At 61.5% G+C, this 25,221-nt stretch overlaps 1 protein-coding gene across 1 annotated transcript in view; it reads right to left on the reverse strand.

Moving 5' to 3' along the window:
• The window catches only part of TSPOAP1 (TSPO associated protein 1), a 32,915-nt gene extending 8,093 nt beyond the window's left edge, over positions 1–24,822 (reverse strand). The window contains exons 1-31 of the mRNA XM_057317764.1: positions 24,740–24,822; positions 22,985–23,223; positions 21,155–21,342; positions 20,251–20,358; positions 19,837–19,965; positions 18,924–19,251; positions 18,337–18,647; positions 17,084–17,161; positions 16,914–16,997; positions 16,615–16,704; positions 16,317–16,439; positions 15,960–16,064; positions 14,551–14,601; positions 13,118–13,322; positions 12,319–12,491; positions 11,035–11,150; positions 10,635–10,744; positions 7,049–7,879; positions 6,762–6,913; positions 6,194–6,562; positions 5,891–6,109; positions 5,362–5,544; positions 3,917–4,777; positions 3,210–3,309; positions 2,964–3,118; positions 2,183–2,351; positions 1,740–1,811; positions 1,287–1,325; positions 992–1,095; positions 836–907; positions 515–625 (exon numbers count right to left, since the gene is read on the reverse strand). Of these exons, the coding sequence (XP_057173747.1) occupies positions 515–625; positions 836–907; positions 992–1,095; positions 1,287–1,325; positions 1,740–1,811; positions 2,183–2,351; positions 2,964–3,118; positions 3,210–3,309; positions 3,917–4,777; positions 5,362–5,544; positions 5,891–6,109; positions 6,194–6,562; positions 6,762–6,913; positions 7,049–7,879; positions 10,635–10,744; positions 11,035–11,150; positions 12,319–12,491; positions 13,118–13,322; positions 14,551–14,601; positions 15,960–16,064; positions 16,317–16,439; positions 16,615–16,704; positions 16,914–16,997; positions 17,084–17,161; positions 18,337–18,647; positions 18,924–19,251; positions 19,837–19,965; positions 20,251–20,358; positions 21,155–21,342; positions 22,985–23,223; positions 24,740–24,822 (5,958 nt within the window). The remainder of the gene's footprint in view (positions 1–514; positions 626–835; positions 908–991; positions 1,096–1,286; positions 1,326–1,739; positions 1,812–2,182; positions 2,352–2,963; positions 3,119–3,209; positions 3,310–3,916; positions 4,778–5,361; positions 5,545–5,890; positions 6,110–6,193; positions 6,563–6,761; positions 6,914–7,048; positions 7,880–10,634; positions 10,745–11,034; positions 11,151–12,318; positions 12,492–13,117; positions 13,323–14,550; positions 14,602–15,959; positions 16,065–16,316; positions 16,440–16,614; positions 16,705–16,913; positions 16,998–17,083; positions 17,162–18,336; positions 18,648–18,923; positions 19,252–19,836; positions 19,966–20,250; positions 20,359–21,154; positions 21,343–22,984; positions 23,224–24,739) is intronic.
• Between the last annotated feature and the right edge of the window lie 399 nt (positions 24,823–25,221).

Genomic DNA, 25,221 nt, shown 5'->3' on the forward strand with positions numbered 1-25,221 from the left:
CCCTCCCCTCTCCCTGCCCTGTGAGGCTGGAACGTGACTATATTCCATCCACCCCAAGGAGAAGCAGGCTCCAAGAACGAGGACCCGGGAAGCTGGGCCTTACTGGGCAACCGGCTTTAAAAGGACCTGGGAGGCAGGGAGACCCAATAGGGTGGGAGTTCCCCTGAAACCCGGGCTATGACTAGCTAGAGGTGTGGGGGGTCCAGAGGTCCTTTTCCACAAGGTCCCCTCACCTACATCAGCCCGGGGGTGTGGGCAGCTGGGTCAGAGGGGCCGGGGATCAGGGCTGCAGCCATCATTCCTCTGCAGAGAGGGGCACATACTGGGAGGGAGCTGGCCCTGGCTGGGCTCTCCCTGGCTGGACTCTCCCTGGCAGTTCCAGCCTGGGCACAGTGCTCGCCTGGGTCATAGCCCAGGTGGTCCCCTCCCCCGACACTGTCCTCATCCCCGCACCCCCCCAATCCAGCAGGGTAGAGCCTCAACTGCTGAGCCGGGAGCCCAGCTCCTCACTGACCTGGCTCTCAGACTGGGGTGGCCCGGGCTCCCTGTCGGAGCCGCTCGCCTCAGGCCCAGGGCCCTCCAGGAAGTTGGACGGAACCAGGCCCCTCTGTCCATTGAGCTCCCCCTGCAGAGGAGACGCTGGTGAGGCCGAGACCAGGAAAGAGGCCTCAGCCCCACCCCCTTGGCCCCGAGCCCCCTGGGGGAAGAGCCTGAGATCCGTATCACTGTCAGGGGCAGTGACTCCCTCGCTCATCCCCCTCCCTGGCCCTAGGAAGGCCCTCCCTGACAGGGCTGGTGAGGGGGGTATGGCACCCCCCCACCTTAATGTTCTCACATAGTAGAAACCATCATCGTCCATGTCCCCGAACACAGTAATGATGTCCCCTGCCCGGAAGGGCAGCTCTGCCTGCGGAGAACCCAAGGGGCAGGTGTCAGCCCTGGCTGGGGAGGCCACCACCCCCTTGGCTGGGCTCTGTCTGTGGGTCGTCACCTCCACGTCCATGTTGGGGGAGCTCTCCCGGGGGTTGTAGTCAAACGCAGCCACCATGGTTCGGGGAGATTTCAGGCCGGCAGAGGGGACGTGCTGGGGGTGGCCTGCAGGGGAAAGGGGAGAGGACTAGGGCCTCTCTCTGGACCACCCCCCAGGCCATATTCTCCTCCACCCTGGGGGCCTGCTGACCCCCTATTCACCACCTCTCCACTACTTGCAGCCCCTAGGGAGATCCAGAGGGACCATCTAGCCCCACCTCTTTCCCAGTATCCCCAGCACAGGAACGGCCCCTCACCTGCACAGGGTCGGGCAGGGGCAGGGCTTTCGGCCTCAGCTGCGGAGAGAATGTGTGACTGAGCCCCGCCCCTGCCCCCTCCTCCTCCCAGGCTGGGGCTGGAGCAGGGCAGGCTGCTCAGTCTCACACAAGGGGTGCAGGAGAAAGATGTTCTGAGAACGGAGCCCAGCCCCTTGGGTTTGGAAGTGAGCTGAGACCCAGAGAAGGTAAATGACTTGCCCCAGGCGGCACAGAATTTACAGTCAGGTGTGTTTTAGAGCAGAGGTCCTGGCAAACCACTCCCCGTCCCCATTAAAAGGAGGCTTCCCAAGGGAGGGAATGGATGTGGAGGAAGGTCTGCCCTAACTCCCTTTACTTGCACAAAACCCCGCTTGTGTCTCCCCGGAGAGCCAAGCAGTGCCCCCCACCCCACTCATCTCCACAGGCCCCGAGGGAGAAGGGGGTCTCACCCACCTTTCTTGGAGCGGCGGGGCTTGGGGGGAGGCCCGGCTGTGCGGGCTGTAGAGGACACAGAGGGACCATTCCCTGATCCAGAAAGGCAAGTATATGTGAGAGAGAAACTGAGGCAGGGGAGGGGGATAGGGTAGTGACTCTGGAGTCTCCTCTTTGGCCTGTGCCTGGGTTCTCGTGCTCAAGTTTCTAAAGCGCATTCTTCTCCCAACCCCAGCCTCCAGGATCGAAACTACGCGGCCCACCCCCTCTTCGGCAGAGCCCCGTGCCACGTGGCAATCCCACGGCTGGGGCCACACAGGCCTCAGTCTCTGCAACGCCACGGGCTCTGCTGGGCTCTGGATGAACGAGGCCCCCCGGCCACCCCGGCCTTACAAACTGCTCAGGAAGGGCTGAGTTGGAGGTGGCGTGGTGGGAGGTAGGTAAGGGACGGCTGCAGGTCATACCTGAGCCTTCAGTGAGAACATCCGGGGACAGATAGCCACGCTGGAGCAGCTGCTGTCTCTCCGCGGCGCTGGCCACGGCCACCTCAACCACCATGTTGCAGGGGATGTAGCCCATCCGGCCGCCACCCTCACCCTGGTAGAAGCCGTCAGCATCCTTGTCCCCAAACACCTGAAGGCAGAGACCAGCTGTCTCAGGAGGCCAGGGCAGCTCGCTCCCTGGGGTCTGGGCCCTGAGCCCCGCAGCACCCCACCAGGATTGCAGAACGCTCTCCCTTTCGTGGGCCATGAAACAGGAAACGGGGAAAGAGCCGAGAATAAGGATCAGAGGGATGAGAGAAGATGGCCGTTTTCATATGATCGCCACTCACTGTCTGCACGTCCATGCCCCCAGCCCACCCCAGACTAGATCTCTGGAACCTCAGAGCAACAGCAAAAAACCTTCAAATATTTGGAGACTCCGTACAAACTATAATGTTAAGAGCAGCGGTTATTAGCCTGTGCTGCACGCGGGGCAGCTGAAGTCCTCTGTGTGTACTGAGCCTAACCTTCAGCCGCCTCCGTGGGGCAGGCATGACCAGTATCCCCATTTACCAGGGACCAAACTGTGGCCCAGAGCAGTTAGTTCATCTACCCAAGGTTGCACAGCTACAAGGGGCAGAGTCGGGATTCAACGCCACAGCATCTGGCTCTGGAGGCTGTGTTCTCACCCATGCAGACTAGGACACCTCCAGGACAGGAAAAGAGAGAGGACACCCCTCTCCCCCCGCAGTCAGTCAGTCACCTTCAGGATCTGGCCCTCCTGGAAGGGGAGCTCCTCTTCCCCAGCATCAGGGTTGGGCGACATTGACACAGGATCATAGTCAAACAGAGCCACGAAGACCCTGACAGGCAGGTCCGGGTAAAGCAGCGCTTCCTCTGGGGGGCTCCTCAAAGGGGCTGCGGAGAGAGCAGGGACCATAAGCTCCGGCCAAAGGCTCAGGTTAGGAGAGGCCCCCTCAGCCCAGCCCAGCTCCCGTCAGATGCTCACCCAGCTCGGTGGCACATGCCCTGGGGGCCTGGGCTCCTCTCCGCGAGGGGCCCCTCCGCCCAGAGCTGTCCTTCTCTCTGGGCTCCCCGGTCTCTGCTGCCTGCAAAGAGAGGGCAACAGACAGCAGAAGTGACACACCACCCCGCGGGTGGGCCGGGACCCCGCAGTGCTCCCCAGCTCTGCCCCGTTGGTCAGCAGAAGCAGCACAGCAGAGCAGAGGCACAACATTCCTCTCCTGGAGCCTTGGCCCCGTCTCGCGGAGACATCAGACACCCCCATGGCGGGAGGAGGGCGGGAGGGGAGACCCGGGCTCCGGCCAGCCTAGCAGATGAGTGCAGTGGAGGGGACTAAGGTTAGCTCTTAGAGCTGGCGGAGGAGCGTGGGAGAGGAGAGCCTCTTCTCAGGGTCAGTGTCCCGAAGATGCAACTAGCTACGCAGAGAAAAGGGCCACCCCGCCCGCGGGCAGGGGGCTGGCTGGTGGCAATTGGAGACTAGCGATCACAGAATATTGTGCATCCCAGTTCCGAGGCAGAAGCAGCGAAGCAGTGGAATGTGGGTGGGAGGAGGTAGGGGAGGGAGCCCAGAGCCCCAGCCCCACCTCTGCAGATGGAGGCGGCAGCGTGGAATGGGAGCGGCTGGTGGGCAGCAAGCAGAGCCACCAGGCGGCAGCAGGCAGGGGGCTGCCAGGGTGGGGAGTGGGCACGGACCCGGGAGGGTGGCTCCTTGGCTCTGCCAGTCGCACTGCGGCTTCTCCGCTCTGGCTCCCCCTTCTCCCAGGCCGAAAGGCGTGGGTAGGGGTTGGGGCCTGAATTAGCCTTCAGAGGCCCCCTGGACCTTCCTATGGGGGCTGTGCCCCAGGCCTCCCCATCTCCGAGGTAGCAGGAGTTGGTGACGCTGATGTCCCCGCTGCCTGCCTCCAGCTCATCCTCAGAATCATATTCGATGCTGATTTCCAAGCACTTGGGGGAGAGGCAGCTGGCCAGGCTAGATTCTGGGGCCCGGCCTCGGGAGCACCTCCGGGAAGGGGGCGGCCGCCCTCTCCCACCAGCCTCTGGCACACCCTTGGTCCCCTCGCCCACAGGGGGGCTGCCCCTCTCCCGTGTGGGGCCCGGTCGTCCAGAGGCTTGCGGCCCGCCGTTGCTGAGAAGTCGGCTGCAGTGTTCACGGGGATCTGGGGACCTCCTGCGGTTTGGGGGCTTCTCGGGGGAGCCACTTCCTCGCCTCCGGCTGCTTCCACCCGCTAGTCCAGGCATGTCTTCCAGGCGGTCCCCAGCCCTGTAGGGCTCTGGAGACAAGGGACACGGGCCAGGTCCTCGAGGCTGACCACTGTCAGAGCCCAGCCCCAGCGCCGCCGGCTCAGGTGGGCTGGGGTCTCGGGAAGAACAGCCTGCCCCTGGCGTCTCCTCGTCTTCCTCCTCCTCCTCGTCTTCCTCGTCCTCCTCTTCCTCCTCCTCAGGGATGCTAAAAAGCTTCTTGCTGCAAAATGGCTGGAGGGGCAGCTCCAGGATCTGCTCCAAAATCTCCTCGTCACTGTCAGTCTCACAGAAGGGGTCGGGCTGGGGCTGGGGCTGGGAGGGAAGGGCAGCAGGGAAGAGAGGTCCGTGGGAAGGGGAGAGAGCTGTGACCTTTGTCGTCAAATGAGGACAGGGGTTGCAGGCAACCCAATAGTCCTCCCTCAGCTTCCTCCAAGAGGAAAAACCAGAGAGGGGGCTGGCCCAAAGTCCTACAGCACATGGAGAGCACAGCTGGAGGAGGAATTGGGGAATGCACCCAAGGACCAGGCTGCACAGACGTTGGGGCCCCGAGGGATGGGAGCATCAGGGAGCAGACCGTGCCTGTAAACAGCAGAGAGGCCTCCCTGACCCTCCCTGGAAGCTCCCCGCAGGGATCTCAGATGGCCAGGGCTCTGCATTTGGTGGGCTGGAGCAGGAGAAGGGGCAGAAGAGAGCTCTTCCTCCTCTCCTTTCTTCCCAGGAGGGCAGAGGTCAACCCTGAGCAACTTCCTATGGACTGCTTGGGACAGGGCCCAGGCCACACACCTACACACAATGTCGCTGGCACTCAATGGTGGCCAGAGCAGCTGCCGGCACGGGGGTGAGAGGCTCCTGGAACCCGAGGTCTAGGGCCCACCAGCCCCTCCTCCCCCCATTACCTTGGCCCCATTCTCCCTGATGCTGTGGTCAACAACCTGCTTCTGGAAAGAACAAGTCCTGGAACCCAACTCCACTTCCTCTTCCTCCTCCTCCTCTTCTTGAATGTCTGAGAGATCTGAGTTGCGGCCATGGTCCGCAAGGGAGTTCACCAGACGGCCCCCGAGCTCTGCTGTGTCCTCCCTCTGTGAGAGGTGAGACAAAGGAGGAGAGAGGGAAGGGTCTGAGGAGGCACAGGGGCTCTGGAAGGGTCAGCCCCAGCCGGAACGACAGAGGTCCCTTGGCAGAGGGAGAGGGGGGCATGTCTCGAATGGGGGGTGTGCACAGGGTGGGGGCAGGGAGGTGTGGGGGGAAGGAGGATAGTAGCCCAAAGGAAAAGAGAAATCTGGGAAGATGAAGTGACATAGCAGCAGACTCGGAGCACAGACCAGAGCAGAAAATCAATGGAGAGGACACCCAGATTTGGGCTGGCAGAGGCAGGGAGGCAGCCCCAATTCTGTGAGATGGCCCAGTGTGGCCCCAGCCCCGTACCTCAGCCCTGGGCCTCAGCCCAGACCCTGGGTCTCCTCCGCGGCAGCCCTCAGCACAGGGCACTTGCCGGCCCAGGGCTCCCTGGGCGGAGCAGGGCGCTGGGAGAGCCTCTTCCTTGGCCAGTGGCGAAGCTGCCGGGTCGGGAGCTCTCTCGGCCGCGGATGGCTCACTGGCCCTCCCGTCCTCTGACGCACCCGACACAGCTGCCCCAGCCTCGTCCTGGAATGGCAGGCAGTGAGGAAGGGCCCAAGCCCGAGGCCTTCTCCCAGCCTCCGCCTGTCCCCTTCTCCCGCAGTAGAGTACCTGAGCACAAGGTGCCGGGGGCTCCTCGTGGGATCCTTTTGGTGTCTCTCCGGCAGGGGGGCCTCCGGGGGGCTCTCGTGTTCCACGGGGGTCAGGGCGCCGGAGGGGAGAGCTGGGGTCTCCAGGCCCTGGGGAGGCTGGAGCAAGGGGAGGTCTGGCCTCGGAGCCGGGTCGTGGTGAGGGGCAGGAGACCGTGGCTGGTGGGCAGGCTGCCACCAGGGCCGGGGGGACGGGAGCTGGAATGGAGTCGGCCGACTCGCCGTGGGGCGACATGGTGCGTACGGCCACCTCGCGGCACACCTGCAGCAGCCGCAGCTGGGACAGCTCCACCAGCACGCTGCCTGCCGTGGGCGAGGCCACCTCCATGATCTGCAGGGGAGACGGAACGCAGCTGGGGAAGGGAGGCCGGGAGGGCCGCGCGTCAGGAAGCGAGGGTAGCAGTGCAGGTAGCGGGCAGGTGCCAGGGGCACCTCTGTGCCAGGCTGGGGAGACTCGTCCTCTGAGCACGGCAAGGAGAGACCCCCATCCTGTTCCCGGGGTACGGGCAGGCAGAATCCCCAGGCCATACCTTCTGCCCATCAGCATAGACAGCATAGCCTGTGACCCGGACGCCGTTGGAGGTGCCGGCAGCGTCGATGGTCACAGGGAGCCAGCTGATGATCAAGATTCCGGGGGAGGGTCCCGGCTCGATCTGCACATCCAGGGGGGCATCAGGCGGGCCTGGGGGGAGGAGGGCACAAGACCCAGGGATGCAGGACACTCACCTCAAGGTAGCAGCCTACTTCGCGGTTCCCCTGCAACCCCCGCGGCCTGGCCTTCTGGGTGTCACGGCCAGTCCAGCCCAAGCGTGCGTACCTGCCGGGAGTGTGGTGAACTGCAGGGTGGCAGCCCGCTGCTCCGGCCTCTCCCAGCCTGGGTCCCAGGACTCTCGAGGTGGGAGCTGAGCCTCTACTCGGGCCTGATAGAGGGTACCCGGCCGCAGGTGGCAGAAGGTGGCCCAGTAGGTGCTGGGGCGGGCAGGGGGGCACTCTTCCCCATTGAGGTAGACGGCATGGGCCAAGTTGCTATTGCCGGGCACCCAGGTGATCTCAGCAGACGTGGCCGTCAGTCGATGGACCCGCAGCTGGCTAGGTAGCACCCCGGCTCGGGTACCCACCACCAAGCAACAGCGCAGAGGGTCGGAGCTGCCCTGGCTGGTCAGGGCCTGCACAGAAATACGGAGGGGCCCGGCCCGCAGGTCCAGGTTCTCAAGCACAGCCTTGGGGGGCACCCCCGGCCCCAGGGCCTGACGCAGCTCCCCATTCACGCAGATATGGTAGCCACGTAGCTCCACTCGCTCAGGAGGCGGCTCCCAGGCCAGCACCACACTGTGGGCCAGCTGCCTGAGGACCACCAGACTGCGGGGGTAAGGCACAGCAGGGGGCCCGCCCAGGCCCTTGGGCTGGGGGCTCGGACTGAGCTCGTTCCCTGCAGCCTCGTCCTCAGGTCTGGGCTGGCTGCAGCCCCCGCTGCTCTGGCCCCCGCTACTGCTGCCACCCCCACCTCCACTCAGGAAACTGAGTTCAGGGCCTGAGCTGTGGGACAGATCGGCCAGCTCCGGAGGGAGGGAGGTCAGGAGGTCATCGTCGGACACACGCTCTACAAAATTGGAAGGGACCAGACCCCTTCGGCCATCCATGAGCTCCCCTGGCAGAGGGAGGGCAGGGAAGGGGAAGACAGAGAGGAGGTAGAGAAAAACCAGTCCAATAATGCATTTTAGCCATGGTTGGTGCACGATCTTAAGCATTTGATTCAAATCAACATTTATCCGCGAGCACTTTTAAAGGGCAGGGACGGTCATCGGTAGGGAATGATTGCTAATATTCACAGGTGTGATCGCAGGGCTGTGGTGATAGAGGACGGCGCTTCTTAAATTTTAGCGTGCATCTGAATCGCCTGGCGATTTGTTAAAATGCAGATTCTAACTCAGGTCTGGGTGGGGCTGCAAGCCTGCATTTCTAACAAGCACCTGGGCGGCCCTAGGCTCTGCCAGGCTGCCAGAGAACGTCCGTGTTCTAAGGAGATGTGAGCCGAGCAAAATGTCATGTCTACAACTCGCTTTTACCTCATTTTTCTTTTTTAACCTACAGACGGAAAAAGCAAATATGACACAAGGTTAACACCTGTTGATTCCAGGTGGTGAGGCTATGGGTGTTCACTGTCTCATTCTTGCATTTCTCTGTGCGTTCAAAAACTCTCAGCCTGAGGAGTGGGGACGGGGCGCCCTTCAACTTCCCGTCATGGAAAACAGACATCCTCGGTGGGAGAGGGAAGCATCACCTGGTTAAGGCAAGGGGAGAACCTCTAGGGACAAAAGATGTGAGTGCCAGAGAAGATTCCCCTGTGGGTTCGAGAAGGGATGAGGACCCACCACGGGCCGGGGTCTAGGAACATGACTAGCGGTCAGTCCAGGCAGCGACCAGAGGTGGGTTCTGTTACCTTGGGCAGGTTCCCCTGAACACGTGACAACGAGGGATGTCCGGGAAGGAAGAAACTGGGCACACAGCATGTCACGTCTCAGCTAATTTGGGAGAGGGGAGAGGGTTCCCAGGGAACAGACGAGCTGGTGGCTGCCGTGCCTTATTAGGAAACAGAGGCCGGGGCTTAAGGAAGAGGGTGTGGAAGAGGAAGCCAGGTCTGAGCAGCCGGAGGGCCGGCGAGTTTCCCCAGCACCCTCACTCTCCGCTTATGCTAGGAGGGGGAGAAAGTAAGGAAACTTGAAGAAACAATAGTGACTTCCAATAACTTCGATACTATCAGCGCTTGGAGAGGGTCGACTGGAGCCCTCCCCAGAATATGTCCACATCCTAATCCCTGGATCCTGTGGCTGTGGCCTAATTTGGAAAAAGCATCTCTGCAGGTGTAATTAAGTTCAAGAGCTTGAGATGAGATCATTCTAGATTATATGGATGGGTCTTAAATCAAATGACAAATGTCCTTATAGGAGTCGCACAGAGCAAGACCCTGAGAAAAGAGGAGGCGGCATCGTAACTACAGAGGCAGAGACTGAAGTGACGTGGTCCCAAGCCACGGAACACCTGGAATCACCAGAAGCTGGAAGGGACAGGGAATGGAGTGTCCCCAAGGGCCTCCAGAGGGAACATGGCCCTGCCAACACCTTGATTTCAAACGTCAGGCCTCCAGAGGTGTGAGATAATGCATTTCTGTTGTTTCAAGCCAGCCAGTCGGTAATTTGGTCCGGCAGCCCAAGGACGTCAGTACAAGCACTGATGCTACGGAAGGGACAGGAAAGGAAGGAGCGGATTCACGGCCCAGAAAGGCTGGTGCCGGAGCTCCGGCCAGAGCCAGGTCCCCGTTCCCGAAGCTGGAACGGCGGACAGCGGTCCAGGCGCCAGACGTAGACAAAGCTGTCACTTAAGCGAAGTCTGACGGGGAATAGGGGCCCAGTTGTCTCCAGGCCTTTGAGTCTATCTCAGATCGGACAGTTCAAATTCTAATAATTTGGGGTCTGTTACTTTTTGTGTTTTGGCTGCTCCCCCTCCAAGAAAAGGTACGTGCTCTGGGGGTTTTTTCATTGAAAACGTCATTTTTCTGGGAAATATTTAATCCCACTTCCATTATCCACATCTCCGGGGAGTTGAGCTGTTTACCATCATTCATAGGAGCTACACAAAGACCGGCCGCTGGGCCTGGGGAAGGCATGCTGGGCAGGCTCGAAGACCTGGCCTTCCCAAACTTTGGGCCTTAGGGATTCAGACCTGACCTCTTTCCTAAATCCCCGTCCGTGGTTATGGCCCTCACCCTGCCCTGCCTGCACCACAATCCAGTCTCGGCACAGCATCGTTCTCCCTGCCATGTGGCCAGGGCCACCTGGAGAGTTTCCCGAGACCGATTCTTCGGCAGGCCCTGCCCTATTGCCCAGTCTCAGTCACGGGGCAGCCGCTCTGCTGCCTGAGCTCCTCACAGGCCCCAGAGAGCTGCTCTGAAGCCCATGCCCTGCCTGGGCCCGGACACCTGCTGACTTCTTCCTAACCCCCTCTCCGGGGCTCTGGACCCTGCTTCCTCCTCCGCACAACCCTGGAGTCCGGCATCAGCTCTACGCCACATGCCTGACCTCGATGTCACTAGAGTTAAGCACCGTCATGCCTTGTCTGGCAGCACAAAAGCAAAGTTAGCCCACATTCCCTGTGACTCCGTCCATCACCTGGACTGTGGTGGGCGCTGCCCCGCCCTGCTGACGGCCGATCTGCGGTCAGACCAGCTGCCCCTTTCCTAGATCCCTTCCCCACGGGCCGCCAGGACTCTGTACTGCCTTTTAGCAGGGTCAGAAAAGTCCTCGTGGGCTGAGCAGCCTGGGGAGCGGCTCTGGGTGGGTGCAGGTCTTTGGGACGAGCAGCTTAAAAGCAGGGGAATGGACAGAACCACCCTGCTACCTTCCTACCTTCAAAAAAGCCGTCCTCATCCATGTTGCCGTAGATGTAGATGTACTCGCCAGCCGTAAGAGGGAGCTCCGCCTCTGGGTTCTCATTGGGGCCCTCGAACGGGTTGTAGCTGTTGAAGGAGGTGCGGAGGAGAAAGGAGACGGTGACCTGCACCCTGCCTCCCCGGCCCGCCTCCTCTCTCCCACTGTACTAGGCTTTTATGGACCCTTGGTGGTCCATCAGTAGCCAAGTAGAGCGCTCACTGCGCCCACCCGGCCCAAGTAGGCTGAGAGGACCCGTCCAACCAGGATCCCTGTACCGCCCCCACCACCTCCAGAGTCCTCTTTCTTCTCCACCTGGTCCCTTCCTCCCGTACACCCGAGACCCTAGGGAAATGCGGAGCAGCGGGGAGGGGCCCACCTATAGCGTGCTAGGAAGACCTGGATCCTGGCTCCTCCCCGGCTGCCCTCGGGTGCTGCTGAGAGCAGGGAGACGCTGTCTGCCTCCAGCTCCTCCACCTCACTGGCCGTGTCCACCTGTGGGCAAACAGAAGGGGCCAGTCCTCTTCGAGACCCAGGGCCGATGGCAAAGCAGGCAGGTTTCCAGGATGAGCCAGAGGACCCGCTGCTTTGGGAAGGGAGAGAGAGCACATGCCGGACAAGGCCAGCAGCAAGGATCCCTGATGTTTTCTAAATCAGCACCTTGGTCCGCAGGTCCTGGCAGAGCCTTGCTGCCCTGGCAAAGGGTAGTGAGAATAACCTGGATCCCTTCTGGGCCCTGGCCTCTACTGCACCAGCCCAGGAAGTAAGACCGCTTTCCCCATCGGAGAAGCAGCCAGCCACACCCATATGCGATATGCGGTGGGATATGTGATATGCGGTGGGATATGCGATATGCGGTGGGCGACCAATGGCAGTTTCTCTCCCTAAGGGAAAAACACAGCAAAGCACCCCAACTGGGAAGAACTGGAGGCAAGGAGGCAGAGGCGCTGAGAAGTCCCTGCAAGGAGGGTCTGGAGCCGGGGAGACAGGGTGGCCCGCCCAACCACAGGGTCAAAGCCTGCACCATCGTTCTTGCCCACAAGGGGGCAGTAGAGGCCGGGGCTGGGTTCTACCGCTTTCCACAACCTTGGACAGGAGGCCGGCTCCTGACCTGCCGCCCCCATATTTCTGGGGTTTGGGAGGTCGAGAGAGAACAAGGTGATCAAGCACTTGGTAATGAAAATAGCTGCCACACGTTAAGCATCTACTGTGTGCCCTGCAGTAGTGCTCTGTCTTTTATTTTCTCATGTAATCCTCATGACAACGCTACAAGGCAGGGTTTATTAGCTCCAAAATCCAGACAAGGAAACCAAAGCCCAGAAAAGGTCAGAGACTCGCCTAGGACTCCCAGAACCTGTGTGCTTTCCCACACAACCGTCTGCTTCTGCTACAGGCACTCGCATGAGCAGTCTCATTACAGGGATCCTGGCGCCAAAGCGTCTCCCTCCATCCAGCTCGGGACTCTGGGGCCTCTCTGAGCCCCAGAGGGGTGGGGCTGGGCAGCCCCAAAGTAGGGCCTGCAGGGGAGCCCTTCTCTCCCAGGGCCTGGCTCCACTTCCCAACTTGGGACCCCACATGGGCCAGCAGCCACCCAACTCCTGGGGACCCCAGAGGAGGATAGGGCCACCCACTCCCCTTCCACAGACCCCTCCCCAGTACTGACCTCGGGCGTGGGGCATGACTTGGGGCTATTGTGGATGGATTCAGAGCGAGAGGAGTTGGAGAGGGACTCTGCCTTCTTGGCCGTCCTTCGAGGGACCCCGGTAACAGTGGCAGGGGCAGGCTCAGAAGACTTCGGGGTGCAACGCCCAGGGGAGCCCGGAGGGAGATCAAGGTCTAAAGAGAAGATGGCATGTGGGGTCTGTGGCCTGAGGAGGGACCAGGGAGCAAGGGCGGGGCTGCTCGGAGAGGAGAGTCAGGCCCTCCACAGCCACAGTTCCTTCTAAGCGGGAGATGCTTGAGGGAAACTTACTAAGCAGGGGTGGAGGTGATTTACACAGATTATTTCACATGATCTTCAGAGCAGCTCGATGAGGTGCACTGAATTTTCCCGTCTTACAGCTTAGGAAACCAGAGCCCACAGAGATTTAGCAGCATGCTCAAAATCACGTGGGCTGTGAAGTGAGAGGGGGCTGGGGGCCCCCGATCGGACTGACGCCTGACCCAGCTCTTCACAGGCCCATACTGCCAGCTGCTGATTCCCAGGGCCCAGCTCCTAGCTGTGACCACAGAGTCTTGCTGGAGGACAGGAGCAGTGGCCGAGATGCCTTGCCAGACGCCACAAGAGCCACTCCTGTGAGCTCATTTCTCCCCCATCAGAGCCTTGTTCTAGCCAGGCCTGGCACCAACTTGCTGTGTGACTTAGGGTGAGTTGCTAGCCTTCTCTGACTCTGAACGCTCTGCTCTATAGAAAAGCTGCAGACCTGGGGATTCCAGACTAACATCACTGGGGTCCACCTTACCTTTGGGGCCAGACCCCCGGCAGGGCTGGGGGGTGGAGCAGCAGCAGGGGGGTGGGGGGTGTTCCCCAAGGGTACTGTAGCCCAGGGCAGAGGTGAGTAGATCCAAGGGGCCGGGGTGCAGGCGGAAGGCCTGGAGCTCCTGTGCCAGGAGGCTGAAGCGCTCTGTTTGGCTGCGGCACTGCCCCTCCAGCTCTCGAACCCGGACCTGGGCCAAGACCTCCCATAAGCCACCAGGCCCAGCAAAGCTGCCCAGTCCCATCCTGTGCCTTGTCCACACAGAAGGAGCCCACACCAGGCTTCAGCTCATATCCGCTCAGCCTGGCTGCCCTGCTGCCTTAAGAGTGTCTGAGCTGGGGGTGAAGTACCTGACCTGTGGGGGGCCCGCCTCCCACTCAGCACATCCTCACACCCCAAGCAGTGGCACCTCCTGCTTCCAGCTGTTTCTAGGCCAAAAGGAATGTCGCCCACTCCCAGCTCCACTGCCAGTCCCACTGCTCGTCCCTCCTCAGGAGTTTGCTCAGCTCTGCTGCTTGTCACCCTCCCACAGTCAGTGACCCAAATCCCTACCCTCAAGAGAGATCCCACACAGGAGCTAGGGACATCTTTGTGGCAGGAAGGAGCCAATTCTCAAAGTATTTTTCTCAGGTTTCAGGAGAGTCCCAACATTTGGGGCCTCTCCCCTGGCCAAGATCAAGAGGATCATGGGTTAGACTGGTGATGAACTTCCTCATGGTCTGAGTGGCTAGGTTTTAGAGGAGGGACGGCCCTGTGTCTGCCAAGCACTGTGGTAGGTCTGGGTCGAGGAGGTGGCCCACATGTCCTGCAGGAATCCCAGCCCATCTACAGGTTCTCGGGTCTCTGCTACCAGTCACACCCTCCTCTGTTGGACGTGAGAGCTGGGGCCACTCGGACCTGAGGAAGGAGACGCAGCTCAGCCCGCCCAGAGAGGTGTGGGGGAGGGGACAGCCCAGGGAGGGGGTGGCGGGAGGCTGTACCTGCATGGAATCCAGGGTGGACTGCGGCAGGAAAGGAAAGCACAGAGCACAGGTTAGCACCGCTCATGGCGGGCATCGCGCAGAGAGGGAGGGAGGGAGGGAGGGAGGGAGGGAGAGAGGGCCCAAGTGGACACTACCTGGTCGGCTCCCTGGACTGACTGGGCAGTTCCTAAACGGAAGGATATTTCAGGGTGAAGGCAGCCTCTGGGGGTGGGTGGCAGTGGGGGACTGCTGCCACCAGACCCAGGAGCCCCGGCCCAGCTGTGCCCTTGCCTGAGAACTAGGCCAATGGTGGAGGGGATTCCCTAGGCTCTGGAGCATTTAAGGGCCCTTCTGCAAACCCCACACCGCCCACACCCACAGAGTCCGGCTCTCTCTGAACTTCCCCGCCTTCCCCCCCAAACTGGTGCTGCCGGTGGCCCCCTGCCGGGACCCTACCTCCAGCAGCTGCACGGCCCCTTCATGCTCCCTCTTGGCTTCGGCCTGGGCCTACGGGGAGGAGGAGGCAAAATGTTGGAGGGGAAGGATGAGGAACAGGGGAGGGGATAAAGGGAGACAGATAGAGGAGGGGCAGCAAGGGCAAAGGGAGGGAGGAAAGGGGGGAAAGGTGGGGGAGAAGAAGAGGAAAGGGGGGCTGGGAGGGGGGAGGCTGAGGGTCTTCCCCCCCTCAAACTCCCACCCCAGAACCATACCTCCAGTCAGAAGTTAAGGGTCAAGGAGAGGCAGGGCGGATACTGCTTCTCTCTTTCTGGGACATCCACCCTCTGGGCTTCCCTCCTCCCCCTTGGGGCGCTCCTTCTCAGCCTCCTTCACCTGCTCCCTGTCTTCTACCCTTTTTGAATGTTAGGGTGCTGCAGGGCACAGGGCACCTTACGCTCTTCACTCTCTCCCAAGGGGGTCCCGTCTAGTCACAAGACTGGACACACTGATGACTCCGAAATGTCCATGACCAACTTCCCGTGATTCCAGACCCGTAGACCCAACTCTCTATGGACATGTCCACTTGAGTGTTTAAGACAAAACCCAAACCTGGCCAAAATCGAACTGAGAACTCAGGACTCCCTAATTCTCACATCTGTTGCCTCTTCACCCTTCACCTCCCTAGGGCTGTCCCTCAGGGTGGACTCAGCAAATAGCTGAAAGGAGCAGGGGCTCCACTAGAATCCTATGGAGTCTTATCAATTCTATCTCCAAAACATATTTCAAATCCTCCCCCTTTCCAGGTGCACTGCCTGCACCCTAGTCCAGACGGACACCATCTCCCACCTGCCTCCTCGCCCACTCCCCCAAACCCCCCCACTCCGTGGTGCTGCTCAAGTGATCTTCTAAAATGCCGAATCAGATCATGCTATCTCCCCACTTGGGACCTTCCAACACCTTCCAACCGCCCAGAGAACAAAATATCCAAACTCTTCTTTAAGGCCTGACGAGATCTGGCTCTTGCCTATTCCTGTCGTTCTATTCTAGCCACACTGGTCTGGACCCCACACTCTTTCCTGCCACGGGGCATTTGCACTTCGAGTCTCCCACCTGGAGCGCTCTTCAGCTGGCTCCTTCTCACCCTTAAGGTATTAGAGGCCTTCCCTGCCGACCTCTCTCAAGGGGCCCCATTTCAGGCACTCTGTCATATCACCCTGCTCACGTCCCCCGATGGGCCAGTGACTAGGGTCGTCTCCCTCGACCATCTGCTTATTTGCTGATTGGTCTGGGACCTGATCTTTCCCCCCCACTGTCCTCCAGTGCCTGGCACAGAACCTGGCACTCAGGGGGTGCTCAGCAATCGCTCATTGGACGAGTGGATGACAGGGCTCCAGCGGCCTACCACCCCTCCCTCCAGCCGCGCCCACCTGCTGCAGCCTCCGGACCTCCTCCTGCTTCTCCTGCAGGCTGAGCCGGGCCTGCTCATGCTCCACCTCCAGCCGCTGCCTCCGCTGGGCCGCCTCCCGCATGTGCTAGAACACAAGAGCCTGGGTCAAGGCCGGCCCGCTCCACCGTTTCCGCAGCTCGAAGGCGAGGGAGCCTCAGACCCTATGTGTTCCAGAAACCCTCTGTTAAGAAGGAAACCGAGGCCAGAGAAGGGCAGGGGTTGGCGGCACCAGGACTAGACCGCAGACCCCAGCACCCCACATAGGGCGCATTCTACCGTCCCACCCTCCCCCGTGCCAGGGACCGAGAGCCTCCCCCCACGTCCACCGTCTCCTCACCTTCAGCACCTGCTCCAGGCTCTCCAGCTTGCTCTGAAGGCCCTGGCTCTTGCGAAGGGCCGAGTCCCTCTCCTGCGTCACCCCCAGGAGCTGGCCCCTCAGCTCTGCATTCTCCCACTCCACCTGGTGGGGGGGGCAGGGAGCCAGGGGGTCAGCCTTGTCCCAGCAGCTCCCTCGCCAGGGGAACAGTACCCTTCATACGCTAGCCCAGTGCAGGGGGTAGAGAAGACAGCTCCCGGCCCAGGGACCAGGGCTCCAGCAGAAGCCCGGCCCCACAGCACATGCGCAGAGCGGCTACCTGCTCCTTTTTCGTGGCTCTCCCACTGAGCCGAGAGTTCTCCTCCACGAGGCGGGCATTCTCATTCTGGGCTTCTCTCAGCTGCAGTTCCTGAGAGACCAGGGGAGCTCTGGGGAGGGAGCCCAGCACCCACACGCCTCCTCTCCCCACACAGAGGACCTGGCCCTCCCAGACAACGCCTTCCCCCCCACCAGGAGCCTGCGCCAGGCAGGGCAAGAGAGCCCCGAAGGACAAGAGAGGTGAAAGGGGAGAGGGAGCCCACCACCTGGCTGGACTTGGGGAGGCCCTTGGGAGCTCACCAGCTCCTCACATCGCCTCTGCTTTTTCCGGGCTTCCTGTTCCAGGCTCTCGCATTTCTTTCGCTTCTTGCTGAGCTCTGACTCCTGTGGGGTCAGAACCAAGGGCTCTTCATGTGTGAAGGCAGACCTGCCCACAACTGGTTGCCTCCAGCCCTTGACCTGGGACTTACCAGCTGCTGCACCCTCTGCTGTCTCTCGGGCTCCCCTAGGATGGCGGGTGGGTTCTCCACATCCTCCTGGGGCGTGGCCTGGAAATGCCCAGGGATGGGGGCCGGCACCTGAGAACAGGGCCCCAGGGCAGCCTGGACCCCTGCCCATCCCATCTCAAAGTCAGCAAAGAAGGGAGGGGGGCTGCTGCCTGCCCACATCCCCAGTGATGCGGAAGTGCAGAGGCTGCACCCCTGCGTCCTCCAGACACACTGCTTTGAGATCCTGAGACCCATGTGTGCCCTGGGAGATGGGTCCCTTATCCAGGCCAAAGCTTTCCCTTTTTAGCTTCTAACAGCAGCCCTGCTCTGCGCTCAATAACTGTCCTGGGTGTCCTTCAGTGACTGGCAGAGAGCTAGGAGCCGGCCTGGGCCCCCAGGGACGTGGTGCCCCCCAGAGCTAGGCATTCTGGATCATCCGCACCGGCCTTTGCCTAGACCACTGCAAGCCTGGCCAGACCCTCGTCCTAGCTTCCCCCAAGCACACCCTGTCGCACTGGAGATTCATCTGTGCAAACTCCAGGGGAGGGCCGCTCTTGATGGGAGGTACATCTCCCTCCCTGGGCCTGGCAGAGGGGCAACATCTGAGCGAGAAGCACCCCCCCGCCCGGAGGCCTTGGTCGCTAGGGAGCCCCTTCTCTCACCCCCCTTCCCAGAAGGAGGTAACCTAGGAGCCGCCCGAGTAGAGAGGATGGAGAGGAGCCAGACCTCTAAGCTCTGGGGGTCCGGAGTGGGGTCCCAAGCCCTCGCGACAGAAGCTGCCTAAGCCTAGCGCCCAGCGATGGTCGCCCGTACCTGGAGCCGAGGCGGACGCACCGCCGCCCCCGGGGGGCCAGGGCCGGGCCTGGCGGACCAGGCGGGCGCTGAAGGGGGCGTCCCCGCGCTAGGGCGGCGGCGGGAGGCGGCGGCGCGGGCTGGGCCCCGGGCGGCTGCCAGGGCAACTGGGGATTTGCGGCCGGGCCGTACCACTGGCACCGCGGCAGGGGCGGCGGGGCGCAGGCCTGCGGAGGGCGGACCCCGAATGGCATGGCCGGGGTCGGCGCGGCGCAGGTACGGGCGACCCTCTCCTCCGGGGTCGGAAAAGCTCCCTGGCCCGTGGAGGGCGCACGCCACCGGCGGGTCCTCGGGGCTCTGAGCGCCATGCCGGGGGAGATCCCGGGGCCGCCCCCACCCCCACCTACAGACGCCCACACACCTGCCCTGGCGCCAGAGCTCACCTCTCCCGGGGCCCCGGGGGCGGGCGCCCCTGCTCTGGCCGGGGCGGCGGGGCCCGGGGGCCGGGACGACGGGGGCGGTTCCTGCTGGTTGCGCAGGGCGATCTGCCGCTGCAGCCGCAGCACCTCCCGCTGGGACTCGCGCAGCAGCCGGTCGAAGTCCCGTACGTGAAGCCACTGGGGGCCCTCCTGGGGTTGGGGGACAGGGAGGGGAGTCAGGCCTAGCCCCGGCCCGCCCCCACGCCATCCCCGGCGGAGTCCGCCCTCCACCTTGCCGGGGGGGCTCCGACGCGCGGGAACGTGCAGACCCTCCCCTGCGTACAGGCCTGGTCACAGGTGCATGCGTATACGGCCGCATGCTGCCTCGAGCCCCTGTGCAGTCACGGTAACGCATTTATGGGGCACTCACGGTGTGCCCGGCACTGTGCTAAATGCCTTGTGAACATCGCTTCACACAACTGTGAGGTATGTGTGGATGCATACAGCCAGGCCCGCTGGCATACAGCCCGAAGACTGGAGCACTGAAATTCCCAGGTCTGGGACTCATGGCTCCACCCCCTTCAGTTCAGGCTCTTTCTCCCCGCTCCCACCTGGGCCGTTGCCAGGGGAACCTACTCCCCGGCAGCTTCCACCTTCCCGCTTCATTTGCATCTCATCAACATCTCGTCCACATCCCACAAGCCAGGCAGGCGGCCCCGGTGTAGGACTGACCAGGAAGGGGTGACCAGGGCCTCGCACCTTGCCAGCCAGGGTGAGCCTGGCCTGCAGCTCCCTGCACTCCCGCTGCAAGGCAGCGATCTGCTTGTCCTTAGCCAGCAGGGCGCTGGCTGTCTCACTGAGGTCCCGGGCTCGCTGATGGGCCAGGGCCTTCCGGCACAGCTCCAAGCTGGCCCCAGGTCGGGGCACAGGGGCACTCACCTGGCCAGAGGAGGGTAAGGCCAACGGTCATCTGAGGGCTGGGGCACTTCTCCCACTCCTCAGCTCCTCTCAATGCAGGGGTGAGGATGAAAACCTGGAAGTGTGGTCTCCTGCTGCCACCCTGTATTGGGGGCTTTAGGGGACCGCTAGCCACGCTTGACTCCATCCCTGCAAATCCTCAGACAGGACTGAGAGGGTTAACTCCACATCCTAGTTTAGGCCCAAAGGATGCTGCTAATTCAGGGCTGCCACTGTCATGGGTCTTCATCCCTGCCCCCACCAGCTCTGCACCCAGAGATGAGCTCAGCGGGAGGCTGCAGCCAGCACCAGCACGTGGTAATCCAGAAACCTGCTCCCTGCCTGTTCAGGAACTCCCTGCCTAGCCCTTCCCTCCCTCCTGTAACTCCAGAAACCCTCGGCCCCCTAGCCCAGCCAGCATTTGCCCCGCCTACCCCGTGGCCCCTGGATTCCTGCTTTCCTGGGTGCTAGGAGTCCATGACTCGTAAGCCCCACTCCCTCAGACCTGGCCTGGCTCCCCTCTCTCCCTGATCACCCAGCCTCCATCCAGCAGCCTCCCAGCCTCACCACCTTCAGGTTAGTCTCCTGCAGCTTCCGGGCCCTCTCCTCCAGGCGCTTGGCGATGACCGCCAGCTCGGCGTTCTTCCGCTTCAGCCTCCGCACCTTCTCCTCTGTCTCAGGGAAGCTGCTCTTCCTCTGACAAGGGGTCAGCCAGAATTGGGGCATGTGGGGAGCACCCCACGGACCCAATCCTAACTGCCCAGGACTTGGGTTAGAGCCCTGGGCTCACAGTGGGGCCCTTGGCAAGTCTAGGTAGGGGTTCACCCTGTCTGGGTCTTGGGGTCCTATCACCTCCATGGAGCCCCCACTTGGAGGGATAGTTTACGGGATCAGGAGGACGCTGAGGCAGAGGGCTGGGGTGTCTGAGTCTGCCTTCCCCCAGCTCCAACCAGGACTCGGGACTTGCTTTCCAAGCCTCACCAGCATCTGATTTTCCTCCTTAAGGATGGCACAGCGCTGCTGCAGCTCCCCCAGGGCCCTCAACAGCTCCAGATTGGGCCTGTCCCCGAAGCCCATGTCCAGCTTGCCCTGGCACGGGGAAGGACAGGACACAGCACCTCAGGAACACACCCTCCCTAGTCCAAGCCTTCCATATGGAAGCATCCTGCCCGCCAACGGTCTAGGGAGACATGGAAACGAGAAGGTTCTCCCCCATGTCCCAGGCCTTCAGAGACAAGCATAGGAGGCCCAGAAGGGGCCCACACTGGCCTCCCCCAGCCCTGGGACCCTCTCTGCTCATCCCCAATTCTTTCCGTCTCTGCCCATCTCTTCCTGGGAAATGCCAGCTCGAGCTCCCAGCCCCACCCCTCCATGCTCCTTATGGGCCCTGTGTCCCCTTCCTTCCCCCAAAGCCCTGGCCCTTCCATCTTCTATAGGAGGCTGCTCACACCTACCCCAGACCCTGTCCTACCTGGCTCAGCCCAGCACTGAGCCCCCTCCCCTGAATCTGCTTCCTCTTAACTCTGATTCCACCATACACCTCCAGAATCCCCACCACCACCGCCCGGGATCCTCCAGCCCCCAAGGACAGAGACTCTCAGAGGAGGAGACACAGACAGACCATCAGAGAAAGACTCACAGAGGGAAGGGGTAGGGACAGGGCCAGATGTAGCAGACAGGCAGAGAGTCAGAAGGACAGACATATGGCAAAAAATGGAGCCCCTGAGATTCCTGCCCAGCGAAGGCATGGCACACAGTCACAGAGAAGGACCCCCAGACAGAGACAGGCCAGGAGAGGAGACGTGGGGTCGCTTGTGATGCCCAGGCTGGAGGGCCTCATGAGAGGCCCCACCACGTAGACCCCGGCCCTCCCGGGCTCCCTTACCTTAGGGAGAGCCTCCACCTCTTCGTCCTCCAGCCTCGGGCAGCTGGGTCTGGAGCTCGCTGCTTGGTGCCTCAGGCCAGGCAGCCCAGTTTTGGTTCCTTCGGGGTCAATGCCCCCCGTAGCCCCGGGGCTCTGGGCTCCCTCAGGCTCGGAGCTCTCCTCAGGCCTCTGCTCTCCACCCTGCAGAGCTGCCGGAGTATCAGCAATGCTTGGGGTCGCGCCTCCAGGTTCGCTCCCCTGGCCCGGAGTCCAGCTCGGCCAGGCAGGCAGGGCCCATGGCTCCATGGCTCTGGGGTCCCCCAGCCGTGGGAGGGGTGTCAGTTGCTCCATGATACTGCCAAGGGGCCCCAGGACCCGGGCAGGGGGACATCACCCGGCCAAGCGGAGGGGCTGGCGAGGGTCATGCCAGGCCAGACCCTCTCCTCTCTGAGCTCTTGGCTTCACCGAGGCTCCATCCGAGGCTGGCCGATCTTCCTCACCCACGAAGGAGGCTGCAGGAGTGAGAGCTGCCAGAGCCGAAGCCAGGGGTATGCGAGCTGTGTTTGCTCGTGGCTGTGTGTGTGTGCGGGTGTGTGGAGGAGCGAGGGTGTCCCCGTGGGGGCAGGGAGGATGGGTAGAGGCCACCCCCAGAAGCGCCTGGGTGAGGGTTGGTGTGTGTCTCCAGCTCTGTGTGTCGGGGCAGCGCTGTCTTGCGTGTGTTTGGAGGACGGATGCCCCCACTCGTGTGTGTTGGGGGTAGTGGTTCTGCGTGTCACTGTGCCTGTTTCGGAGTTACCAGTTGTTTCTCTGTGTGTGGGGGTGTCTGTGTTGCAGGGCTGTGGCAGCGTGTGATGCTGTCACTGGTTGTATCCGAGCAGCTCAGTGCTGTGCAGCTGTGTGCATCGGTGTCATTGTCTGTCCATCAGCGTCTGCGAGTCTGGCCATCCATCACGACCCTCAGCCTGGTTAGGGTGTGCAGGAGCCGCTGGGGGTGATCCTCAACCATCCGCTGTGGTCCTTTATCTCCTGCCCCCTCTCTGCTGCTGCTCTCCCGCTTGCTGGGCGGTCGGCTGGTCCTAAGGAGGCCTGGGTCGGTGGGCCGCTTGCCTCATAGTCTCTGTCCCTGCTGGCCTCAGCTCTGGGGACTGCGGGGGTCCCCTCCAGTCCAGGAGCCCCGAGATGGTGGGCGCAGAAGAGGGCTGAGCCTCAGAATGGGGGGGGGGGGCGAGCAGGGGAGAGCCAGCCCTCCCCTCCCCCTCCCGTCTTCTCCCGCCCACCAATAGGAAGTCGGCTGCTCGTTTCCATGGTGATAGCGCTGGACTGGTGGGCTGGACCAGCAGGCCGGGTCGGGACAGAGGGAAGAGCTGCTTCCTCACGGGATCCCAGCCCAGTACCCCGGACATGTAGCCTCCCACCCCTCGCCCCACAGGCCCCTGCGCCTTCCTTGTACAGAGGCGAGGGGGCTGCAGACGGTCCTCCCCACATCGGCCCCAGCAGAGACAGAGACAGGAGGTGGTAAGACCGATAGAGCCAGCAATGAAAAAGGATAGGTGTAGAAAAGATGAGATTTGAGATGAAACAAAGAGAGAGAGAGAGACAGAGAAATCAAAAGAATGAGAACAGGAAGACAGAAACAGACAGAGGTAGAAATTGGAATTGCTTCGGCTTCTTCCCGGCAGACTTCATTCTGGGGACAATCTGGCCATCTTGGGCCAGCTGGGGAGACCACATGGCCTGTTGGGCTGGCTTTGCCCCGGACTGCGAGGAAATTCATCTTCTGCCTAGCCTCAGGCCTTTGTGCTATGGGAAGATGGCCTTTGGGGACAAGGACATGGGAACTCCTCTACCCACAAGTCAACCTGTACGTGGGGACAGGGGCCTGGATGGAGTCCCCAGAGACAGCGGTGTTGGGAGGGGCCTCGGGGAGGCAGCCCCTGTCCCCTCCGAACCTGGAATTAAGTCCATCTGCAGACAAGCCAGTCTCCGCCGACATTGGGGGCCCTCGTGTGGCACCCCCGGGAAACAGCAGCCGCAGCACTGAGCGGCAGAGCCCCTGACTGTGGGCTCCACCCTGGCTGGAGCTGGCGAAACTGCGGGGGAGTACATGGGGAGGAGGTGGCATCCTCACTTCCCTAAAGTAGCGTGTGCATCAGTGTGTGCTCCACGACGTGTGCGCTGCTGCTGTTTATGTCCCGGCACGCAGGCACGCCATCATTTGCACGCATGTGTAGAGTACGCGTGTAGAGAACAGGCATATATACACGGGAGGGGGCCGCTGTATTAGTCTACATATGTGCACAGAAACGTGTGTGTATATGCGTGTGCTATTATGTGTCTGTGGGGCTGCGACTGTGAGTGTGTAAGTTACAACATGCCTGGCACAGAATATGTACGTGCATGCTGTTCCCTGACATTTTGCAATATATGACACACTCGTGCAATCATGTAAATCTGTGTAATGACAATGACATGATTTTCTTTAGATCTATGTATCTAGACATAGGTGCCACCATGTACCTACTGTATACGGACAATCATGGATGAGTTGTCGGCATATGGGCGTATGGAACCAACGTGTTCATTACGTGACTATCGCTATGCGTGGATTTGTATGCTCTTCTATGTGTAACACGCGTCATGTGTGCTTATGGTGTTGCGTGTGTGTATACTATTGCACATGTATGTGTCCTGAGTGTGTGTATATCTGTGTCATTGATTGACATGCCAAGCATGTCACATGCATACGTCACTGTCCGTGTGTGTTGCTAGCGTGCGTGCCGGGGGTCCTTGTGCGCAAAAGCACGTGCATGCTGGTGTGTATATATATTGTATATTAGTGTCTGTGCGTGCCCTCGTTTATGTGTGAGATGCTTTGTGTGTGTGCACAGTGTGTTTACACCTAATTCTTAGACTACCAGGGACCCACGGGATCTCCTTAGCTTACAACTGGAGGTAGGCCACTTTCAGTTTAGGGGTGTGGAAAGTGAGTGGAGGGCAGGGCAGGGCCAGAGCTCCGGAAAAAGGTAGGAGGGCCCCTCCTAGCCCTGCCCCTCCCTGTCCTGCCCCCTTTCCTGGCTGTGCAGGGAGGTCTTACCACCCCACCCCACCCCACCCCACCCCCTCCTTCCTTCCCAGGCTGGCCAGGCCAGGCCCGACCCGGCCCAGAGCTCTCTTCTGGTCTCACAGGCAGGGCCAAACCCATTTCTCTCAAGAGAGTGAGTGATTCTCCCTCCTGACCCCCCCCATCCATGTGCCCCCTAAGCCCATTCAGCGCCCTGACCCCAAAAACAGAGTCTCAGACAAAACAGAAGCAGAGTCCATTCTTTATTAGCATTGGGACCCCTGGCACCACCACCCTTCCCTTCCCCTCCGTCTACCCTCCTTTCCAGCCTCTTCCTCGTCCCGGCATCTGTCGGCCTGCGGCTGGGCCCCCACGCTGGGGCCCCTCCATCGCTGCGCCAAGTCCGATGTGCAGCCCTCCCAGACCTCTGCACGGCAGAGAGCGCATGTGGCCTTGTCCCAGGTGGCCAGACCAGGAGGGACAAGGCAGTGGGGGACATCAGAGGCCTTGCAGGGCTGGGCGGGGAGGGTGCCTGAGGGGCTCACCTGTCACACGCGGTCCGGAGTGCGGAGGAAGACGGCGGCGGCGGCGGCGGCGGCGTGCTCTCCGAAGCCCACAGTACACTCATCCATAAAGTAGGAAACACTACACCCTCCAGTGCTGTTAGTAGTGCTTTCTACTTTATGGGTGACTGCACTGTCTGTCTGTCCGTCTGCGAGTGCTCTTCAGGCCGCCCGCTCCTCCTCCTGACTCCTGCTTCGAGAGCCCCCGGCCCTCCTGTGGCTCCCTAAGACCCTACCACCCTGCCCCCCGGCCCCCAGAGGGCCTGCTCTGGGCCTTGTGGGCGGTGACTCAGCATGGCGCCAGTCCTGGCCTCCCCTCCTTCCCTCCCCCCACTTCCTCTTTGGTTCCCTGTTCCCTTCCCCCTGCAGCTCCACCCCATCCCCCCCTTTTGGAAACACCCAGGTAGAAACCATAGCTACTCTGGTTCTGACCCCAGTTCTGACCCTCCCAGGTGACCCCTTCC

The sequence above is a fragment of the Ursus arctos genome, unplaced genomic scaffold (genome assembly GCF_023065955.2).
Source record: "Ursus arctos isolate Adak ecotype North America unplaced genomic scaffold, UrsArc2.0 scaffold_24, whole genome shotgun sequence".
NCBI lineage: Eukaryota > Metazoa > Chordata > Mammalia > Carnivora > Ursidae > Ursus > Ursus arctos.